Here is a 24542-nt window from a genome sequence, read left to right as displayed (position 1 = left end):
AAAAAAACTAAATGGTTTTATATATATATATACACACGCATATGTGTATATGTATGTTACACATATATATGTGTGTAGATACACACAATCTGTTCTTTAAAACCTAACAACAACAACAGCAGCAACAACAAAACACTAAGTCAGTGACTTCACTGGTGAATTCTTTCAAACTTCTAAGGAAGAAAACAGTGTCAATTATGTACACACTCTTTCAAGGACCATAAAAGAGAGAACATTTCTCAATTTGTCTTACAAGCCCAGCAAAGCCTTGATACCAAAACTTGATAAGAAGCTCACAAAAAATGAAAATGACAGGCTATCTACCCAAAACCTACATTTTAGATATTGGTCTCTATAGATAAAACCATATGATGTCTGAGATTTACTTCAAAATAATCTTAAAAAAGTGATGATCTAAAAAAGGGTTTTAGGGGCATCTGGGTCGCTGAGTCTGTTAAGCATCTGCCTTCAGCTCAGGTCATGATCCCAGGGTCCTGGGATGGAGCCCCACCTCAGGCTCCCTGGTCAGTGGAGAGTCTACTTCTCCCTCTCCCTCTGCCCCTCACCCCACTCATGCTCTCTCTCTCTCTCTCTCGCTTGCTCGCTCTCTATCTCAAATAAATAAAATCTTAAAAAAATAAAAACAGGGCACCTGGGTGGCTCAGTTGGTTAAGCAACTGCCTTCAGCTCAGGTCATGATCCTGGAGTCCCGGGATCGAGTCCCACATCAGGCTCCCTGTTGAGCAGGGAGTCTGCTTCTCCCTCTGACCCCCTTCCCTCTTGTGCTCTCTATCTCTCATTCTCTCTCTCTCAAATAAATAAATAAAATCTTAAAAAATAAAATAAAATAAAATAAAAACAATTAAAAAAAGTGATTTACTTGAAAATATTCTAAAAGAAGGGGGAGATAGAGATAAAACAACATTAGCCATGAGTTGATAATTACTGAACTGAGTGACAGGCCAGGGGTGTTCATTTTTCTCTTTTGTCTACTTTTATATATTTATTAAATTTTCTCTTAATAAAAAGTTTTTTTTAAGTATTTTTGATTAAAGAAAGTTGTGTGTGCTCTAAAAGCATCACTGTGAAAACTCCCATTATACTGTTTTGTTAAAGTTCTCTTCTGCCTTTTCCATCAAATCTACAGAAATTATACAATGGAATACTGTTCAGCCATAAAAAAGATGAAATCCTACCATTTGGAACGACACGGATAGATGTTGAAGGCATTCTGCTAAATGAAACAAATCAGAGAAAGACAAATACTATATGATCTCAATTATATGTGGAATTAAACAAAACAAAACAAAACCCAAAAAAACCACCAAACTCATAGAAAAAGAGATCATATTTGTGGTTACCAGAGGCAGGTGGTGGGGAAAGGAGAAACTGGAGGAAGGTGGTCAAAAAGTACAAACTTATAAGATAAGTAAGTACTGGGGATGTGATGTGCAAATGACGACAACCATTACCACTGCTGTATGACATACGGGGATACTGTTGAGAAAGTCAATCCTAAGAGTTCTCATCACAAGAGAAATTTTCTGTCCTTTTCTTTGTACTGTATCTATATGAAATGATGGATGCTAACCAAACCTATCATGGTAGGGGTGCCCAGGTGGCACAGCTGGTTAAGCAGCCAACTCTTGGTTTCCCTTAGGTCGTGATCTCAGGGTTGTGGGATCGAGCCAAGCCCCCTCATCAGTTCCACACTAAGCACAGTGTCTCCTTAAGATTCTCTCCCCTCTCCCTCTGCCCCTCCCAACCCCGCACTCGCCTGCACGCGCATGCTCAGGTGTGCACGTTCCCTCTCTAAAATAAATAAATTCAATAATTAATTCAATAAATAAACCTATCATGGTAATTGTTTCACATTATACATAAGCCAAACCATCATGTTGTACATCTGAAACTAATACAATGACGTATGCCAATTATTTCCCAATAAAACTGGGGAAAAAACCAGTTTTTACAGTTTCTTACCAAGAAATTAATCATCTCCTTTTAGTCTCATGCCATCTGATTTTGTCAACTGTTCATCCTCTTCCTTATTGCAATCTCTAAACCTCTGGGTCCCTACCACTTTTCACTGAAGATGAAATACGTTCCCTTCAAACACAGTACTTTGTCATAATTTTGAGCAATATCAACTTCCATGTGAATCCCTCATACAACAGTTCTCTGATCTCCCCAAATCCAGTACACCTATGCAAAGATTCTGATTATTTATTTACATGTCTGATTCTTCTTTTACTAAAATGGGCCTATATTTGATTTATTTCTGAATCCCCTATATTCTCTCAGAGTGATGGAGTCTGCGTAGGCAATCAAAAAGTTAAAAAAAACAAATTCCAGTTCTTATCATAGGTCAGTAGATAAGCAATTTTTGCTTAAGAAGACTTTTCTATTATCCCTTGAATCACATGACACATTCTGTGAATACACCATGCTGTTTCTCATCCCTTTTCCATTAGAGGGAAGAACAGAAAAGGATTAATGCTAAACATGGTGCTGAAATAAGAGCTAGGCTTTTAAGAAACTTGATCTATTGCACTTACAATAATTCTAATACTTGACCACCAAGAAAAGTCCTGTCTTCTAGAAAATAAAATGAAATTTTGTTAGAAATCAAACACATTAAACAAGCGTGGGATAAGCTATCTTAATTTTCTATACATACCAACACTGTATTTTCCTGAGGTCACTTATTCTGCAACCTCAACTACTTGAAAAACATGATTACAAACCAGAAAATACATCTTTTAAAAAAGGAAAAGGGTAGTCAAAATAATAGTAGTATTTACTACCATCTAGAGAATATCTTGTTTGCCATGACTGAGCTCCTATGAGCCTCACACAAGTCCTCAAAACAACCTTAACAAGTCAGGGTTCCTCTTACAGATAAGACACAGAGCCTAAATGTTAAGGTTTCCAAAGATGGTAAGTTCCTGAGCTGAGATTTGAGCTTGGCTCTAACTGTCTTCAAAGCCTGTACTATTTTCATTAACAGTCTACTGGAACTAGAAAGCAAGACTTACAAAATAAATGTTAGGTGAGAAAGTTGTATTTTGAATGAGGAGTAAAATAATAGGACAGTAGCTAGATGGGGGTGAGTATGAAGGCAGGGAATATATTTTTTTTAAGATGGGAATATACAGCATGTTTATATAGGGTGAGGATTCACAACAAGAAAGAAGTTGAAGATACAGGAGGAATAAAAAAAAATCTAATGACCAAGGGGCACCTGGTGGCACAGCCAGTTAAGCGCCGACTCTTGGTTTTGGCTCAGGTTGTGATCTCAGGGTTGTGAGACTGAGCCCCGCGCCTTGTGCTCTGTGCTCGGCATGGAGTCTGCTTGAGTTTCTCTCCCCCTCTCTGTCTGCCCCCAGCCCCGCTTGCACATGCTCTCTCTCTCTCTCTCTCTCAAATAAATAAATCTTTTTAAAAAATCTAATGATCAAGATATTAGAGATGGCATAAGGAGATAGGTAAGGGGGACAAGTAGACAGAAAAACCTTGGGCAGAGAAATTCTAATACCAGGGGAAATAAGATAAAAATGGGTAATAATGTAGGTGACTTTTAGGACAAGGGTGCAGTAAATGAAGGTAGATCACTACTATAACCTCAATTTTCATTGGCAAAGTAGAAGTAGATTCGTCTGTTCATCTTAAGAATGTTGGAGTTTAAACACTTAGAATATCCTATAAGAGAAATTAGACAAGAAATTCTCCAAGTAGTAAAAAGACCTAAAGGTAGCACTGAGAAGCAACTTATGTTGGTACCAATCTGAAGGTCATGAGAGTCAATCAGCAACACCAAACTCACCTAGAATAAAAGCCAGGAAGGCAAGTGGTCTATGACCCTTTACTGAGAGTCTCCTATGACCCTTTATTAAGAGTCAGCCTTAAGAAGACATGAACAGACATTTCTGCAAAGAAGACATCCAAATGGCCAACAGACACGAGGAAATCCAAATCAAAACCTCAATGAGATACCACCTCACACCAGTCAGCATGGCTACAATTAACAAGTCAGGAAACGACAGATGTTGGCAAGGATGCGGAGAAAGGGGAACACTCCTACACTGTTGGTGGGAATGCAAGCTGGTGCAGCCACTCTGGAGAACAGTATAGAGGTTCCTCAAAAAGTTGAAAATAGAGCTACCATACGACCCAACAATTGCACTACTGGGTATTTACCCCAAAGATACAAATGTAGTGATCCGAAGGGGCACATGCACCCTAATGTTTATAACAGCAATGTCCACAATAGCCAAACTACGGAAAGAGCCTGGATGTCCATCAACAGATGAATGGATAAAGAAGATGTGGTATACACACACACACACACACACACACACACACACACACACACTGGAATATTATGCAGCCATCAAAAAAATTGACATCTTGTCATTTGCAACGACGTGGATGGAACTAGAGGGTATTATGCTAAGCGAAATAAGTCAATCAGAGAAAGACAAGTATCATATGATCTCACTGATATGAGGGATTTGAGAAACAAGACAGAGGATCATAGGGGAAGGGATGGAAAAATGAAACAAGACAAAACCAGAGAGGGAGACAAATCATAAGAGATTCTTAATTAATCTCAGGAAACAAACTGAGGGTTGCTGGAGTGGAGGGGGGTGGGAGGGATGGGGTGGCTGGGTGATGGACATTGGGGAGGGTAAGTACTATGGTGAGCACTATGAATTGCTTAAGACTGATGAATCACAGACCTGTACCCCTGAAACAAATAATACATTACATGTTAATAAAAAAATTTAAAAAAAAGAGTCAGCCTTGATGTAATATCTGGTTTAATGAAATAAATAAGGTAAAATAAGATATAGAAAGTTTCAAATGTTGTAGCCAACACAAAGAGAACATACCTTTTTTAAGCATCTATTCCATGTTTTTATTTGATCCTTATCCTAAATGCCCAGGGTAAAAATATCAGTAAATTCTAAGAAGCAGTAGTATTATAGGCCATGTGCTCAGATTACAAAGCAAATTAACAATTTTTTTAAAAGATTTTATTTGTTTATTTGACAGAAAGAGACACAGAGAGAGGGAACACAAGCAGGGGAAGTAGGAGAGGCAGAAGCAGGCTCCCAGCGGAGCAGGGAGCCCGATGCGGGGCTTGATCCCAGGACCCTGGGATCATGACCTGAGCTGAAGGCAGATGCTTAATGACTGAGCCACCCAGGTGCCCCAAATTAACAATATTTTTTAAAGATATTTAAATGAATCATGAATAAATGTTTTAAATAGAACCAAAAGACATCAGACTCAATATGAGAGTTCAGCAAAATGATTGAAAAGGAGTTGTTTTCTCTCTAAAGGGATCTGCTAATTCTAGAAAAGACACATGAAAAACTAATAAATTTGCTGAGATTTTGATGGTCTCGAAGACCTAGAAACAAAATATGACTGTAGAGCCTACCAACAAGGAGAGATTTTCATAAATTCTCCATACTTTAGCCCCTGAAAAGGCCCGGGAATAAAGATGAACAGGAAATAACCTGGCTTTGACAAGGACTGAAACCTGGCTTCAAATGACCTTAATCTGTGACATTAGACTGACATGATCAAGGATTGCTAGTGCTACTAGTAGCCTAGAACAGGCAAATAAAAGCAAACAGAACCTATCTGGAGAAAGATACCATGATGCCAAAAAAAAATTTGCATGTATGGAGGCACTTAATTTATGACAAAGTAACATTACAGAGTAATGAGTAATGATGCCATGCCCCCAATTATTTCTACAATTTTTCACATACAATGTCCAATCCACCAAACAACTCGGAATAGTTAAGAGTTATTTTTAGGAAACTGTTAAGCACTATTAACTAAAGCTAATTATACACCTACTCTATGACCCAGAAATTCCACTCCTAAGAATATACCAAGAGAACTGAGTATTATGCTTACCAAAATATTTATAAAAATACCCATAGTAGCTTTATTCATCAAAATCCAAGACTAAAAACAATCTTCATCTGGGGCGCCTGGGTGGCTCAGTTGGTTAAGCGACTGCCTTCGGCTCAGGTCATGATCCTGGAGTCCCTGGATCGAGTCCCGCATCGGGCTCCCTGCTCGGCAGGGAGTCTGCTTCTCCCTCTGACCCTCCCCCCTCTCATGTGCTTGCTCTCTCTCATTCTCTCTCTCTCAAATAAATAAATAAAAAATCTTTAAAAAAAAAAACAAAAAAAAAAAAAACAATCTTCATCAACAAGAAAATGAATAAATTATAGTACAGTCATACAGTGGAATACCAAAGGGCAATAAAAAAGAATAGTTTACTGAGACACAACAACACAGATGATTCTCAGACATGAGCCATACTCAAAGAAATACATATTCTACGATTATTTTACATGAAAGTCAAGAATAGACAAAAATAATCAATGTTGATAAAAGTCAGAATAGTGATTATCTTGAGGGGAGCACTGACTGGTAGAGGCACACGGAAACCTTTTTGGGCAATGGAAACACTACGTCTTGGTGAATGGTGATTATTGATATACACAAATGTGACTAATCATTGATGAGTACACAAGATTAATTAGTACATTAGACATGACACAAAAAATAGCTAAGACAATTTTCAAAAATTATAAACCTGGAGGACTCAAACTACTAGATATCAAAACTGAAGCTACAGCAATTAAGAAAACAGAGTATATATGCAAGGATGGACAAACAGACCCATGAAACAGGACAGAGACTCTAGAAAAAAATTTGCATGTATGGAGGCACTTAACTTATGACAAAGTAACATTACAGAGTAATGAGAATAAGAAAAGTCTTTTCAGCAAATAGCATTACACACATAGATATATATAAAATAAAAATGAAATTTTATCCTTACTTCAAACCATAGATAAAAATGAAATCCAGGTGAATTGTAAATCTAAAGGTAAAAAGTAAAGGAATAAGGTTTTTAGATTAGTAGAAGATAGAAGAACATCTTTATAACTTAGGGTAGGGAAAGGATTCTAAAACATGACCAAAAAAAAGCACTAAGCATAAAGAAAAAAATTAATAAATCAAACTACATTATTAAATTAGACTATATTAAAAATAATTTATTCATCAAAAGAACAAGAACCACTAATAGATAAAAAAATGCAAGCCACAGAGTAGAAGATACTGCAACACATATAACTGACAGAGGGTTTGTAACTAGAAAATATAGAAAATTCCTACAAATTAATTAGAAAGTAACCTGATACAGAAATGAGCAAAAGACAAACATTTCACACACATTATAAAAACATGTCCAGAAAGATTGACAAACGTATGAAGAATTGGTCTACCTGATTTGTCTTCAGGGAAATGCCAAATAAAACCACTATTCACCCATCATAATGACTAAAATGAAAAAGTCCGGCAATGCCAGGAGTTGGGAAGTATGCGGAGAACAACTTTCATCAATGGCAGAGTGTATACTGGTAGAGCACCACTGAAAACTGTTTGGCACTGTCTACTCATGTTGACCCTAAGACTTAGTAATTCCACATCTATGTATACACCAAATAGGAATGCGTGCTCATGAGCACCAAGTCATGTAATCAGGAATGTTCAGAGCAACATTATTCATAATAGCAAAAACTAGTAACCTAAATGCCCACCAATGTCCACAAATAACAGAATAAATAAATTGGAGTAGAGTTGCATAATGAAATACTACAGCAATAAAGATGAATGGATTAGTTACTCACAACACAGATAAATTTCTCAAGCAAAATGCTCAGCAAAAAAGCCAGGCACAAAGGAACTCACACAGTATGATTCCATTTATTTAGTGTTCAAAAATAGGTAAAGCTAAATTATATTAGACATTAAAATGGAAATTCTTTTGTGAAACAGAGAGGAAATAGTGATTAGGAGAGGGTATAAGAGAAGCTGAAGTTCTAGCAATGCTGTATTTCTTTTGGTTACACAGGTGTTCACACTGTAATATGTTTTTTTAAGATTTTATTTATTTATTTATTTGTCAGAGAGAGAGAGAGCACAAGCAGGCAGAGCAGGCAGAGGGAGAAGCAGGCTCCCCACTGAGCAAGGAGCCCAACGCGGGACTTGATCCCAGAACCCTGGGATCATGATCTGAGCCAAAGGCGCTTAATCGACTGAGTCACCCAGGCATCCCTCACACTGTAATATTTCAATGAGCTATAAATAAATGCTTGAGTTAAACACGGTAGGTTAAATATATGCATTTGCTATGTTCCCTTCTGAACCCTCACTAAAAAAAACAAAGGATTAAATACACAGAGACACACACACACACACACACACACTCACAAACTCAATGGCAAAACCTGAGAGGAAACAATTTGAACAGAAGTAGTAACTGAGTTAACAGGAGAAAGGATCTTAAGCCAATAGACAGGGGAGCTTAGAAGCAACCCATATTGGGTGCCTGGGTGGCTCAGTTGGTTAAGCGACTGCCTTCGGCTCAGGTCATGATCCTGGAGTCCCACATCGGGCTCCCTGCTCAGCAGGGAGTCTGCTTCTCCCTCTGACCCTCCCCCCTTCATGCTCTCTCTATCTCATTCTCTCTCTCAAATAAATAAATAAAATCTTTAAAAAAAAAAAAAAGCAACCCATATTATACTTGGGAATTCCTAACAGATTTAGTAATTGGTGGTGCCAGGTACCTCTGGAAATGATAGAATCAATGGGGCTAAAAGCCAGAGCAGTTGAAAGTTTAAGAAGCAGTCAAAAACCCAGATCCTTCCTTCAGTTTACAGTGCTAAGAAACTGCCTTTCCCCATACCCAGGCAGGTAACGAAGTTTATTCTCTGGAGTGGGTGGGATAGGGAGAAAAGGGTGAGAGGGCGGGAGAGGGGAAGGGAGGGGAGAGGGGAAGGGAGGGGAGAGGGGAAGGGAGGGGAGAGGAGAAGAGGGAAGATTAGTCATCCACATCCTTGTCATTGTTGTCCTTGGAATGGAAACAGCAGATACAGTTGATAGCAGGGGTACCATCTGAAAACAGGGAGATTAAGAGTCTGGGCTACATACTGATACTTTACCACAGCTTCTTCTTCCACAAGGTTCTAAAATCAGCAGTAGCCAAGTTTATAGCCTCTAGGAGAAAGATATGACTGATTTTTCTACTGAATATGACCAGCTAAAGAGAAAAGACATAAAAAGATGCTGACATCCTAAGTTTTCCAATAAGATGGCCCAGAGAAATCACCCTTCTAGAAAGTCCATATTGACAATCTCCATCCAGGAGGAACCCCCAACAGATTTAGTAATTAGTAGTGCCAGGCACCTTTGGTACATAATTTCTAAAAGCCTATTAGTCTTCCGCTCTTAAATATGAACAGATGGCCAATAATTTGATGACACCCTCTAATATGAAAGGCAGAAGCAAAAACACAAAACAGAAAACAAAAGCAGAAGCAGCAGAGTTTGTCTCCCCAAATCCCCTCAAAAAAAAAAAAAAACAGACACAGCAATTACATAGCAAAACCATAAACCTATGGACAACATTTATAATAAATAAGGTGATAAGATATCTCTACAGACCACTCACAGTCACAAAACCCACAGGTATCAGCATCTATCTATGCAGGGAAGCAGAAGGAAGTAAGGGGCTATCTAAAGGACCTGGGAAGAGAACCCCAAAATAGCCAACAGGTGCTCACTAGGAAGCACAAATCAATTTGAGAAAAGCAGCTAAAACCTGGCAAATGTTTGGCCATTCCAATAGCAGGTGAGTTCAAAAGATTTCAGGTAAGTTCCAAAGGTGGTAGTCTGGTAACCTGTAAGAACTATAGGAACTGACCACCCAGGGTTCCCAGGTAGGACAAGAGCCCAAGAAACTAGAAGAAACTGTAGAGAAGAGAATACAAATTAAACAGGATTTTTAAAAAATAGAAAAAGAAAAACCGGGGGTAGGGGGGTGGGGTGGGGGAAAGACTAATGCAAGTAGAATGGAACAAAGGCAAAAAATCCACAAAGGCAAGCCATCATATTCGTTGAACACTATAGAAGGGAGCTCAGTGAGGCTAAAAAGTTATCCTCAATCATGCTTCCTTCTAAACATTCAGGAAAAAATTAAATTCAATTAAGAATGAGCAAAGAAAAGGATAAAGGTCAAATATATACCTGGTTCTTGTGTAAAAAAATAATAATGAGCAAAAGAAAAAAATTCCTACAATGAAGGCAGCCAAAAGATGTTTGTAAAAGAGATCACAACTATAATCTACTATTTGAAAACATAAAAAGTTATATAAAATATTGAAGAGCTACATAAATCAAAGCCAGAAAAACAAAAAAGTGAGATGGTATAACTCAGGAAGGAAGTAGAAATAGGGGACGTCATTTCAGAAATGAAGAATAAACTAAAACAAAGGTAAATAAAAACAACAGGAAAAAACCTTAAAAGAAATAAAAAGATTTTTTTAAATCAAAGAGAAACAAAAAAAGGTTTTTAAATGAGAGAAAATAACAAATACTAAACAGACAAAAAAAAAATTCAACATACTATAATAGCAGACCCTGATAAAGAAAACTAAGGCAAAGGAAAAAAATAAATCCTAAACAGTATCCAGGAAATTTTGCAAGAATGAAAAAAGATTAGAAACTACAAATGAGAAAGCATGCACACTACTGGAGAATCCTAAGCCATACAAAACAACTTCAGGACATATTCAAAACTACTAGACTTTAAAGATAAATAAAAAATATTTTGCCATCTAGGCAAAAAAAAAAAAGTGACTTATAAGTGAAATAACATTAAACGTTGAGAAAAATGATTTAAATACCTGAGGGAGAACTGGGTTAAGTTAAGCAAAAACTGAAAAAAACTAAACTATAAAACTAAGCAAAGGAGAGAAAATATTAATTCAAGTGAAAATAGAATTCTTGCCAAGAAAAGTAACCATAATATATTCACCACATGGTCTAGCTAAAAATACTTTTTACATGGTCATACATAAACCGAAATTGTGCTACAACTGTATGAAGAGGAGAGAAAGACAGAGAAAGGGCATGTATATGTTTTCGGGGCAAGCAGAGAATTATGAAAAATAGTTAAATCCTTATTTTTCATAAGGGAAAGTACAGATAATGTCTAAAACTGAAAAAATCAAAATGTTTCAAATGCAATATAAGCATGTCAGAGATACATGGGTGAGTACAAAGAAAAGCAAGTTTTAAAAAAATAAAACCTAGTCCCTGGGGAGTGGGAAACGATGGAGGAGAGGGATGTTACAGGACTGCTGTTTTTGTAGTAAGCTTTGTAGACTATATATAACTCTGATATAAAGAAAAGTAACATAATTATAGAACCAATTAAAACAATTTCAATATAAGTAAAAACCAAATTTGAAAAGGTAAGACATTAATAGTTACATATATGCATGTGTTTATATATGTATGTATATGTGTGTATATATTTATGTGTGTGTGTGTGTGTATACATCTGGTCTGAGAGCAAGTCCTACAGAATAATAAAATTAATTGCTTTGTAGATCTCTGGGTGAAAAGTTCTGACTCCGTGTGCATAATATGGAAGGCTACCCCTTCCAATTCAAAGAACTTGCCTTGCTTTGACAGTGCCAATTCAGTATTTGTGAATTTAAAAGAAAAAAAAAAAGTGACACTTTCTTTTCAAATAAATAAATAAATAATAAAATTGAAAAAAAAATCAGGGGCGCCTGAGTGGCTCAGTCGGTTAAACGTCTGCCTTCAGCTCAGGTCATGATCTCAGGGTCCTGGGATCAAGCCCAGTGTTGGGCTCCGTGCTCATTGGAGAGTCTGCTTCTCCCTCTTCCTCTGCCCCTCCCCCTGCTCATGCTCTCTCTCTCTTGCTCGCTCTCTCTCAAATAAGTAAATATTTTTAAAAATAAATAAAAATAAAAATAACTCATTTCATAAAGAAAAGTAAAAGGTTAAAAATAAAGCCAAGGAAGGCAATACTTCCATTAGGGACAGGATATAAGTAAAACAAAAAGACCCCACCCTAGCCAGAATCACTCTGGAAGGGGCCAAACATGCAAGCAGAAAATGGCCAAGAAAACATTCATGAAAATATTACATGGGTATTTAGTATTGCCAGTTACTATTTCTGTGAATCATTTCCAGCGAAGAAAGAAAAATAAATGCAGTTGTTACCAAGATATATTTCCAAATATAATTCATTTGTAATTCCAATAAGTTTGCTAAAGGTATCGATGGTCTCAGAAGTAAAAATGGTCTCAGAAGGAATAGAAAGTTGAAAACCAAAGGGTTTAAATAGAAAACAAATTTAAGATTTGTGTCCGTATACTCTCTAGCTTGCGAATCTACCACCGGCTCAACGAACAACTGCCACACAAAGTGCAGTGATGAGATAACCAGACGGGCGCCACTGTTACTGCAACTGCCCAGCTGTAGAGAAATGGCCTGAAAAGTCACTGCTTGGCTTTGATTTCTATTTCATCATAAGAACCTAGATTAACTTCTACTGAGAAAAACTATTTGCTAGTTTCTATGAACAATTTTCTATTCCGTTATACTTAAAAAATATATTTTGGCAAAAATACTTCGGGAAGAAAGACCTTAAATTATTAAAGAAACAGCTAACTAATGCTGCTAGAAACCACTTAGCAAGTTGATGTAATTACATCTACTGGAACATATAGCATAATTAACCTCATTTTACAGTTCCCCTTTCTCTTGTAACTAAATAATGATAATTTTCCTCATTCCTCTAAGAAAATTCTCATTTTCACATGTACTTTTAGTGTGAGTTACAGAGTAAATGCACTGCGATACTCTAGAAATCCTACTCACATACAGCAAATCAAAAGCTACAGTAAATACCTGAATGCCAGAATGCTGTTAGCCCTCTGCACCAGCAAGAACAATTGTTCTAATAATATCTTCTGAATGCTTATTTACCTGCCCTAACTACAAAGATGAATTGGTTGGAATGTATTTGTCACTGTGCATTTAAAATATGAATCCTGAGTCCTACAAGCCCTCCCTGAGGAGAAGGCAGGGACTCTCCCATTTATAGACTTTGTTTTGTTTTTGTTTTTGTTTTCCCATTTATAGACTTTGAAGGATATATTCTCAGCCTTCAAATCTTCACCTGGAAGCATTTTAATACCCCAGACACCAGGTAAGCACTAACTCCCAGAAGCTTGACAGCAGGAGCCCTAGTGAAACCGCAATTTTTCCCTACAGGCAAGAGAAAGCAATATGGATACCTACTAATCCACTATAATATAAATAAAAATTATATTTTCCCTGTATCAAGTGTTAAAGGGAATGAGGCCAGAGAAGCTATTAATTATAAATTTTTAAATACAAAATATATTTCCTAATCAAAGGATTATAACACTAGAAAAACAGCTGCTATGTCTCAATAGGATAGTTCCAACAGTCATAAAAATAGTAATGGGAGGCAGGTTTACGATGCATTATGATATTTTATTTAACTGTCTATCAGATAGCTAGTATGTGCCAGGTATTGCCATATGCATTAGAGATATGGCAGTAAACAAAAATGGAAAAATCTCTGCTCTTATGAAGCTGTCATTCTATTGAAAGAAAAATAAATAAATAATATATCAGTGCTACAAAGAAAGACCGGAGGACCATTCATTCCTATTTGCCCTGAGCAGTATCCTTTTTATACTTGTTGTCTTGGTTGAACCATTAAAAGCATACTCTTTTACTCAAAATATCCTGGGTGTAAGATAAAATAACTCTAAAGATAATGGGATAAGTAGAGACTGAGATATTAACCAACAGGTGCTATATTAGATACTTTGGTGAGAAAAGGTCTCTTATTATGATGATAAATTTGAGCAATGACTGGAAAGAAGTAAAGGAGCAGACAATATGGATATCTGTAGAGAGAGCTTTTCAGACAATATATTCTGTGTGTGTGTGTGTGTGTGTGTGTGTGTGTGTGTAGAAGAGAATCTGTAAACCTTCACTGAGAAAGGATAAAGTCCACTGTTTCAATAAAGAAGTCTATGAAGTAGAAAACTTTTCATTCTGTTTCTTGCCTAAAAATGGTTCCCAGGGTATAGTTTTAGCCATCACCACGTTTATTGTGGTAGATTCCAGGATTATAATAGTTTCCCTAAAGAGAATGCCTTCTCTATGAATATAAAACTGACTTATTATGGCTTTTAATATCATTGGCACTTAATATCATTTTATATATCATATATTTCCCTAGACCTTAGGTGATTCTGGACCTCTAGAGTTTCCTTAGAGGTGCAGATATGATGTGAAATGGAACTGGTAAATTCTCCAGTAATAACACTAGTAATAATAATAATACACCACCAGTAATAATAAACGAGACATTCTAAGTGTTTACTTTGTGCCAAGGACTGTTCTAAGCATCTTAACTGAGATTACTCAAGGATCTGACCATTTGTCAGACTGTCCAGTTAAGGGGGTCCTTGGATCTCCTTAAGCATTTGGACCATGCTCAATTTACTTCTAAATAACATAATCTCAATTAACAGATACTGGATTTTAGACAAGTACACATTAGTTTTGTATGTTATACACAATGGAAAATGATATATGTGACTCACAATCCTAATTGTCAGTGGAGAAGTCCATGATTGTTTCAATGTTTCCTTACTTCAAATTCTTCTCTTTGCTTCCACTGACATAAAGTCTGCTTTACCTCTTTGGGCTCAATTTTATATTTTATTTAAAGGAGCTGTTTCTACCATCTTACCATCACTCTGTGTTTAAGTTTAAAGGCTTGGTGCTATGGAGGCTCACTGTAGGGACACCTGTGAAAATTCTCCACAGCTTTCCCCTCCTTTCCCCTTCAATCAGAGACCTATGTGGTTTTTAGAAAGGTGACACATGCACCACTTGAACCAAAGTACAACATATATAAGCTAAGTGAACAGCATATTATATTTCCCCACCCAACTGTGATTGGAATAAATCTCAAAACTTGACGAAAATTATGGATCACAGACCTCTTATTCTTAAGAATATGGAAGATGTGAGGCCTGAAAGTGCTGTAATTTTGCTACCAGGAATTTTACTACAATAAATGAGGTGAAGATTCAGGAAGATATAATAATTATAAATGTATAAACAATTAAAAAAGAGTTTCAACACAAATATATCAATACGGGTCCAATCAGGAGAGAGAAACTACACAAGGAAAATTTAATATAAAGAACTATTAACTATAATGGGAGTTAAAGTAATGAGGGATTGCCTAGCTGTAAGAGAATGTAAAAGAATATAGGAATAGCAGATCAAAGGAACAGCCATTACTCCTGGGGCTCAGAGCACCCAAGGAAGAGTTCTCCCCAAGCTCTCCTCTCCAGTGCTGAGATCCAGAACTTGTTCAAGAGGGTACAACCTTTGCTCACTGAAAGAGAAAAGTTGCTCACTTACTGGAAATCTGCCTAAGGAACTTGCTAGAAATCAACCACGTAGGGTGCCAGGGAGGTTGTTCACAGAGAAGTGTTGCATCAGAGGCGCTTCAATACAAAACTACAAACAATACCACACTACAAATAGGGACAGCTAGAGGACACTGCTGTCGGCCACCCTGTATGGCAACACCTGAGCGCCAGGGAAGGCTCAAGCACCACAGGAGTATGCTGTGGGAAAAAGCCAGCGTGCCAGCACCCGGAAGCAAAATCATTTCCCTCGGTAACGTTACTCCAGGGCCCTCTACTGCCTGAAGCTTCAGTACCAGCTGAGAAAAAAAAAAAATTTAAAGGAACCAGATCAGTTTCCACAGAGCAGACAAAAAGACTGAATCTGGAACTAAGGGGTAAGAAATCAATAACCAGCACATTATATGAAGCAAAAACTGAAATAAATGAAAGGAGAAACAGAAAATTGAATAATTATAGCTAGACATTCAAATGCCCTTCTCTCAGTAACTGATAAAACAATCAGGCCTCCCTTACCCCTCAAGAGATAAAATCAGCAAGAAGATGGAAAACTTAAACATTATCAACCAACTTGACCTAATTGAAATAGACTGATATAGAATATCTCAACCAACATCAGCAAAATACACATTCTTTTCAAGGGCAACTGGAATATTATTAAGGATAGAAACCTTACGATATGCCATAAATATGTCTCAGTAAATTTAAAAGAACTGAAATCCTATAAAGTATGTTCTGTTACCACAGTAGAACTAAGTTTGAAATCAACATCATAAAAAAATGAAATCTACATAAAACGTGTAGAAAATATGCAAATATCTGGAAATGAAAGAACATATTTCAAAATAACCCAAAGATCAAAGAAGAAATCACACACAAAAATTAGACAATATCTCAAAATTAATGGAAACAAAAAAGTAACATCAAAATTTAATAAATGCAGGAAAATCAGTGTGTAGTAAGAAATTTTAGCTTTAAATGCTTATACTAGAAAAGCAAAAATATCTAAAATCAATCATCTAAACTTCTATTTTAAGAAACTAGGAAACAAAGAGCAAAGCATGCACCAAGCAGGTAGAAGAAAGAATAATAAAGATTAAAATAAAAATCAGTAAAATTGAAAATAGGAAAACAGAGAAATATCACTAAATTAAAAAGTGGTTCTAAAAATTATCAACAAAATCGATAAGCCTTTAGGCTAAGCCATCCAAGAAAAAAAGAGAAAATGCATATTATCAAAGGCAGGAATGAAATAAGAAACATCAATGCTAATCCTCCAAAAATCAGAAATAGAAGAGGAAAGTATGAACGACTTTAAGCAAACAAAGTAGACATCTTAGACAAATTTCTGGAAAGACACAACCAGAGTTAACTCAAGAAGAAATACATACATAAGAAAGTATTGATATAGTAATTTAATCCCCCTCCCCAAAAGAGCTCAGGTCCAGGTGAATTCTAACAAATACTTAAAGATAAAATAATATCAATCTGGGGCAACTGGGTGGCTCAGTTGGTTAAGCGGCCAACTCTTGGTTTTGGCTCAGGTCATGATCTCACAGTCATGAGATCGAGCCCTGCATTGAGCTCTGTGCTCAGTGCAGAGCCTGCTTCAGATTCTCTTTCCCTCTCCCTCCTGCTCACTCTCTCTCTCAAATAAAAAAATCTTTAAAAAAATAATAATATCAGTCCTATACAAACTCCTCCAGGAAGCAGACAAAGAGGACACATTTCTCAATTCATTTTATGAGGCTAGTATTACCTTGATAACATAGCAAGACAGAAAAATTACAAAACTACAGATCAAGTTTCTCATAAATAGATATAAAAATCATTAACAGGGGCACCTAGGTGGCTCAGTAGGTTAAGCATCCAAATCTTGATCTCAGCTCAGGTCTTGATCTCAGGTTTGTGAGTTCAAGCCCTGCGTTGGGCTCCATGCTGGGTGTGGAAACTACTTAAAAAACTATCATTGATGGGTAGGGGGATGGGCTAATTGGGTGATGGGCATTAAGGAGGGCACTTGATGTAATGAGCACTGGGTGTTATATGCAACTGATAAATCACTAAAATCTACCCCTGAAACTAATAATACACTATATGTTAATTAAATTGAATTTAAATAAAAAATTTTAAAAAAATCATTAACAAATATTAGCGAAGTGAATCCAGGAAAATATAAAAAGGACTATATACCATAACCAATTGGGATTTTTCCCAAGAGTAAAAGAAGGTTGGCATACCATTGGAAAATCCATAATGTAATAAACCACATTAATAGAATAAAGGGGAAAACACATGAAAAACACAGAGAAAAGCATATGACAAAACTCAATACCCATGCATGATAAAACTCTCAACCAGTTAGGAAGAGTTCTCTTCCTCTTTTATCAATAATAGAAAATCTCCTAATAAGAGTTTTTTTAAATCTACAATAAAAACTACAGCTAACATCAAATTTAATAGAAATAATGTTTTTCCCCTCATATCAGAAACAAAGCAAGAATGTTTGCTTTCACCACTTCTTTTCAACACTGTACTGGAGGCTCAAGCCAAGGCAATAGGGCAAGAAAAACATTAAAGGCATACAGATTAGGGGTGCCTGAGTGGCCAGTTAAGATACTCTTGGTTTTGGCTCAGGTCATGATCTTGCAGTTGTGAGATCGAGCCTCACATTGAGGCTCTATGCTCAGGGGGATTCTGCTAGAGATTCTCTCTCTCCCTCTGCCCCTCCCCCAACTAAAATAAATCAATAAATCTTTAAAATTAAAAAAAAAAAATAAAGGTATACAGACTAGAAAGAAAAAAGTAAAACTGCCTTTATTTTCAGGCCAAATTATTCTGTATATAAAAATTCTGTGTATAAAAAAAAATCAACAACAACAACAAAAACCCTACTCTCTACCTGTTTAGCAGGTTCAGGCTTCAAGATAAATATGTAAAATCAATTTCATTTCTACAGAATAGCAAACAAGAATTCAAAAATAAAATTAAGAAAACAATTCTATTTTTTAGCAGCAAAAAGGATGACATAGAAATAAATTTAACAATAGCATCAAAAAGAATAACATACTTAGAAATAAATTTAACAAAAGAAATGCATGACCTGTGTACTAAAAACTCCAAAACACTGCTGAGAAAAACTAAAGATTGTATAAAAAAATAAATAAACACACCAAGTTCTTACATCAGAGAGGTCATAGTTTATGAAGGCATCAACACTATCCCTATTCAACAGTCTTCCTCTCAAATTCTCATACAGAAATTGACAAACTGACTCTAAACTATATATGGAACGCAAAGAACTAGAAATGGTAAAAAAACAAAGGTGAAGGACTTAACCTGATTTCAAAACTTACTATAAAGCCACAGTAATCAAGACAGTCGTATTGACATAGGATAGCCATACAGATGAATGGAACTGCCTAGAGTCTACAAGTAACCCCTCACATTTATAGTCCATTGGTTTTCAAAACAGATGTAAGGAAATTCAAAGGGGACAACTGGATAGCCATATTCTGAAAAGGAAAGAAAAAGAAAAAAAAAGAACTAGACTTTTACCTCTCATCATAGACAAAAATTAACTCAAAATGGATCATAGGCCTAAATGTAAAGAGTAAAACTATAAAATTTCTAGAAAAAAATAGGGGAAAATTTTTGTGACCTTGGATTAAGTGAAGATTTCATAGATATGACACCAAAAACATGATCCATATAAGAAAAATATTGATACACTGGACTTCATAGCTTTTATTCTTCAAAAGATACTGTTAAGAGAATGAAAAGACAAGCCACAGACTGGAAAAAAAATACTTACAAATCATATACCTGATAAAGGACTTATATTTAGAATATAAAAAAAAAACTTTTTATAAAACCTTACAACTCAATAAAAAGACAAACAACCCAATACAAAAATTGGCAAAAGATTTGGATAAGCATTTTAGAAGAAAAGATATATGAATACCTAATAAGCACATGGAAAGATGCTCAACATCATTATTCATTATTGAAATGCAAATTAAAAATACAAAGAGATAGAATTACACATCCACCAAAATGTCCATATAGTAGTCCCTTGGTTTTATCCTTGGGCGATGTGCTTCAAGAGGACCTCCTGTGGATGCCTGAAACCCTGGACAGTACCGAACCCTAGACACACTGTGTTTTTTTCCTATACATTCACAGCTATGGTAAAGTTTAATTTATAAATTAGGCACAGTAAGAGATTAACAATAACTAATAAAATAGAACAATCATAACAATAAACTGTAGTGAAAGTTACGTGAATGTGATGTCTCTCTCTCTCTCAAAATATCTTATTGTAATCACTCTATTTGATGTGAGATGATAAAATGCCTACAAGATGAGATGAAGCGAGGTGAAGGTCACAGGCATTGTGATGCAGCATTGGGCTGCTACTGACCTTCTGAAAAAATGTCAGAAGGAGAATCACTGGCTTCTGGACCCTGGTTGATCATGAGTAACTGAAACTCTACTGTAGAAAGTGGAAACCACTAATAAGGGGGACTACTCTACTCTGAAAGATTGACAATATCAAGTTGTGGGGATGGTATAGAAAAATTGAAACCTTCATACATTGCTGGTGGGAATTAAAATGGTACAGTAACTTTGGAAAACGGATGGACAGTTTCTTAAAAAGTTAAACACAGGGGTGCCTGGGTGGCTCAGTCAGTTAAGCATCTGCCTTCAGCTCAGGTCATGGTCCTAGGGTCCTGGGACTGGGCCCTGCGTCAGGCTCCCTGCTCAGCGGGGAGTCTGCTACTCCCTCTCCCTCTGCCCCTCCCCTCCATTCATGCTCTCTCTCACTGTCTCACTCTCTCTCTCAAATGAGTAAATAAATAAAATCTTTTAAAAAAAGTTAAACATATACATATTATACAATCCAGTTTATATCCATATATTCATACCAATACTGTTCATAATAGCCAAAAACTAGAAATAATCCAAATGTTCATCCAAATATCCATAAAATAGAAATAATGTTAAATGCAGAGAAAAATTTTAGGAGAAATTCCTTCATGAACTATCAAATCTCTCATCTATAAGCATGATGTGTCATTTCATTTGTTTTCTTTTAGCTGATCTTTAATTTCACTCAGCAATGTTTTGGAGTTTTGGAAAGGGAAAAAATTTCATACAATAGAATACTAATTTGTCATTAAAGAGGAATGAACTACTAATACAAAGAACAATATGGATAGATCTCAAAAATATTATTTTAAATGAAAGAAGCCAGACACAAAAGACTCCATATTAATCTATTTACATTAAATTTCTAGAAAAGGCAAAGAGAGGGGACAGGAAGTGGGCATAAGGAATGACTGTAGATGAGCATCAGGGAACTTTTCCGGTCATGGCAGTATCATAAATTGAATTGTGATGATGGTTTACAACTATAAATTTTCTAGAAATCATTTAACTATAGTTACAATGGTGACTTTTGTGATATGCAAATTATACCTCACTAAAGCTATTACTGTAAGGGAAGAAGAGAAGAATGACTCTGCCTTTCCTACAAGAACTGTGTTTCGGGGTAACCAAATTGCTAATAAAGAGAATTTCTTTTATAGAGAAATTCCAGCTAATAAATACAGAAAGTGACAATATTAGAAAAATCACACTTTGTAATCCCTACTTAAAAGATGGATCTCAAAGGGTGCTAAAGCTACTCAATGAAAGACTGATGAGGAACTCTGTAATAGAGGAATCAGGCTGGTGCTGCCTGGAGCCAAATCATCAATCTTAACATCACTAAACTTAAGACCATCAGACTCATATACCACTTGATATTTTACAAGTACACAGCATCAACTCTAAAGGATTCTTGCCAAAAAAAATAAAATAAGCCTGAATCCAATCAAACCTCTAGATCTAATTATCAGTTTACATAATATAGTAATAAACAAGCTAAACAACCCTTTAAGGAAGCAATCAGTCAAATCCAAGTTGTAGGATATTCTAAAGGACTTGGTTTTTCTAGCAAATTCACAGCATTAAAGGGGTGCCTGGCTGGCTCAGGCAGTGGAGCATGTGAATCTTGATGTTGGGGTTATAGGTTTGAGCCCCACACTGGGTGTGGCGATTACTTAAAAATAAAATCTTTAAAAAAAAAAGTGAGGGACACTACTACAGAAAAAAGAAATTCAAGAGCTAAACAGCGATACACAGAGTGTGAACCACACCTTGATTGGATTCTGATTTTATCAAACCAACTGTAAAAAGACGTTTCGGTGACAACTGGGGAAATCTTCATAATGACTACATATTTGATGTTATTAAGAAATTATTAATTTTCTTGCATGATACCAGCATAGTGGTTGTGTGTGTGTGTGTGTGTGTGTGTGTGTATGTGTCTTTATCAGTTGGAGGACATGCTAAAGCATTTGTGGTAAAATGATGTAAAGAATTTGCTTTTAAAGATTCCCACAATTACTTTAAGTGGCAGAGTGTACATGTAATAAGACTGATAATACGTTGAAAATTGTTGAAGCTGGACAATAGGTATATTGGACTTCATCATCCCATCCTCTCCACTCTTAGTATGTTTTAAATTTTTCATATTAATAAGGTTAGTGGACAATGAAAGACTATACAGCTAAGAGGGAAAAAACGTAAAAGAAAAAGGAGGGTCACAGTTCAAAGGAGAGGTCAAAGATAAAGACTGATGTGGAAGTCATCAGAAGATAGAGAATACATGAAGCCAAGTCTTTGGAGAGCAGAATATAAGGAAAAAATAGAAAATAAATACATAAAAAGAGACCAGAGAAGTAAAGCCAGTGGAATAGTAATATTTAAAGACACAGCAGAGAAAGAGGAGTTTGAGAAAGATACCAAAAAGTGGACTGAAGGTGGGAAGAGACCTAAGAGACCTAAGAGTGGGAAGAGACCTAAGAGAAAAATTGAGGGAAGAGACCTAAGAGAAAAATTGAATCAGGAAAATCAAGGCAAGAAAGTTTCCAAATAATAAGAACCATGAAGTACGCTTCTTATAGCCCCAAAATTTCAAATCAAATAGAAAAAAGGGGGCACCTGGCTAGTTCAGAGGGTTAAGCATTCAACTCTTGGTTTCGGCCCAGGTCCTGATCTCATGGTTTGTGAGATCGAACCCTGCGTGGGGCTCTGCACTCAGCGAGAGTCTGCTTGGATATTCTCTCCCTCTCCTCCTTCCCCTGCTCCCATTCTCCCTCTCTTTCTCTCTCTCAAATAAATAAATCTTTAAAAAAATACAAATAGTAAAAAAAAAAAAATCATGTTTCAAACAAAAGAATTTCAGAATGATGAAATAATTATCTCATATTTAGATATGGGATAACAATATCTAGATATTAGATAATATTTAGATATTTAGATATTAGAATTCATATTTTCTAAGATACACAACACAATTTCCCAGATACTGAAGAAGATCTTCAAGAAATATTAACATTTATGTAATGTTATTTAAAAAAAGGCATTTACCTACTGGCACCAAACTGCTACCTACCTAATCTACCACAGTGAAAGATAGAATAGCAAGTGCTAGAACAACTATTAAAAAATAAGATAATGACACTGGCCATAAAGAGTTCTCTGGAGAAGAATCATTAAACTGTACGATTCATGAAGATAAGACAGTAAGCTGGCCCTATTTCTCTCCCTATGCCCAGATTCCAGCATGGTGCCAGGTTCCATGTTTCTACAATGCTGGAGTCCCGGGGGGGGTGCAGGGGGGAAGAACAGGTGACATTGATGATGCCCAATATTGTTGGTGTTTGAACCACAGTTATATATTAGACCAAACTGGTGATCTCAGATCCCTCTCTAATTATATGGATAAATAACAGAGCTTTTCATTTCATACCCAGAGCTTGAATAACTTATTCCCAAGTATATATATACCTTTGCATTGCTGCTCTCAAAAACAGTTGTATCTTTTTATAGTTGATTCCTAGTACTTTGAGGAATTTACTATTATTCACAGCCTTGAAAATGTCACTTCAAATAATTTACCAACATATTAGATGCAATATAAAATGCAAGTCAGTCATATATAATTTTAAGCTACCATTACTTCAATCTTCTATTATTTACTCTATTAATTTGTAATACCCTGAGGTTAAAGACATAGGCTTGTTTGCAGGGCAAAGCCCCACCCAACGTGAATCTCTATCTTTACATCAAAAACATTTCATATCATCTAAATCAATATAAGGTTCAAATAAGTCTTTTTGATTTCCACAGACCTAACACAGAAAAAGGAAAAACTCCTAGCCTCTCTGCAGCACATGTATATTTTATTATTTCTAAGTATATTCTGAAAAATGTTTCTAAAAAGTGTTTAAAAAGTCTCAACTCAAGATTTTTAAAATTCTTAGTAGACTCTTTTTAACTTTTACCTAACCCAAGATTAAGAAGCATAATTCTAAAATGCCCTAGAATCAGGAATTAAAAGTTAAAACTTACATTCAAGCTGTGCAACCACATCTCCAGGGTCTACTGCTTCAGGGAACACCTAGAGCGGGAGAACGGAGAGGGAAGCAAGGTGAAGACGAGGAAGGGAAAGGAACATACGCAGGAAACAACAGTCTGTGTTTTCCCTCTCATTCCCCAAATATTCCTTTCCCAACCAAAGAAACTTCTGGCGTTACTGAAGACTGTCCTTCGTCTCTGCTTCCCACGGTCACTGTGGAGGATTTGACAATTAAACATACCTTACGGCCGGCTGTCATGCCCTCTCCAACTTCACCTGTGCTTCCTCTTTACCTCCAGTTCCTGCCCTGTTTGTTTCCTTGGTCATACTGGCCTTCTTGGTGCTCCTCCAACTCATCAAGCTTATTCCCAACAAGAAGGCTTTATATTTGCTATTCCTCTGCTTAGAATGCTTTTCCCCTAGACCTTCGAATAACTGATAACTATCTCATAATTCAGGTTCAGCTTAAATGTTACTGCCTTCTCTGACCACCCTTTAAATTTGATAATCCCCCTAATCACTCAGCCCCCCTCTGTCCCCTTGCCCTCCCTTTATTTTTTTCATGACACTTATCACTATCTAAAATTGTATTATTCCTGTTTACTTGATTATTGCCTGTTTCTCCTATTACAGTGAAAGCTCCAAGAGAGGAGGCTGTTTGTCTT

General features: G+C 36.2%; 1 protein-coding gene across 4 annotated transcripts in view; it reads right to left on the bottom strand.

Annotated features, from left to right (window-relative positions):
* SPATA6 (spermatogenesis associated 6) overlaps nucleotides 1-24542 on the bottom strand; it is a 135776-nt gene that overhangs the window by 91886 nt on the left and 19348 nt on the right. For all 4 annotated transcript variants that reach the window (XM_032429500.1, XM_032429509.1, XM_032429517.1 and 1 more), the window contains exon 3: nucleotides 23871-23919. In XM_032429500.1, coding sequence (XP_032285391.1) covers nucleotides 23871-23919 — 49 coding nt within the window. The remainder of the gene's footprint in view (nucleotides 1-23870; nucleotides 23920-24542) is intronic.

This window comes from Phoca vitulina, unplaced genomic scaffold (genome assembly GCF_004348235.1).
Source record: "Phoca vitulina isolate PV1807 unplaced genomic scaffold, GSC_HSeal_1.0 scaffold2, whole genome shotgun sequence".
NCBI lineage: Eukaryota > Metazoa > Chordata > Mammalia > Carnivora > Phocidae > Phoca > Phoca vitulina.
The sequence above is the reverse complement of the archived record's forward strand: the minus strand, read 5'-3'. Positions and strand labels throughout refer to the sequence as shown.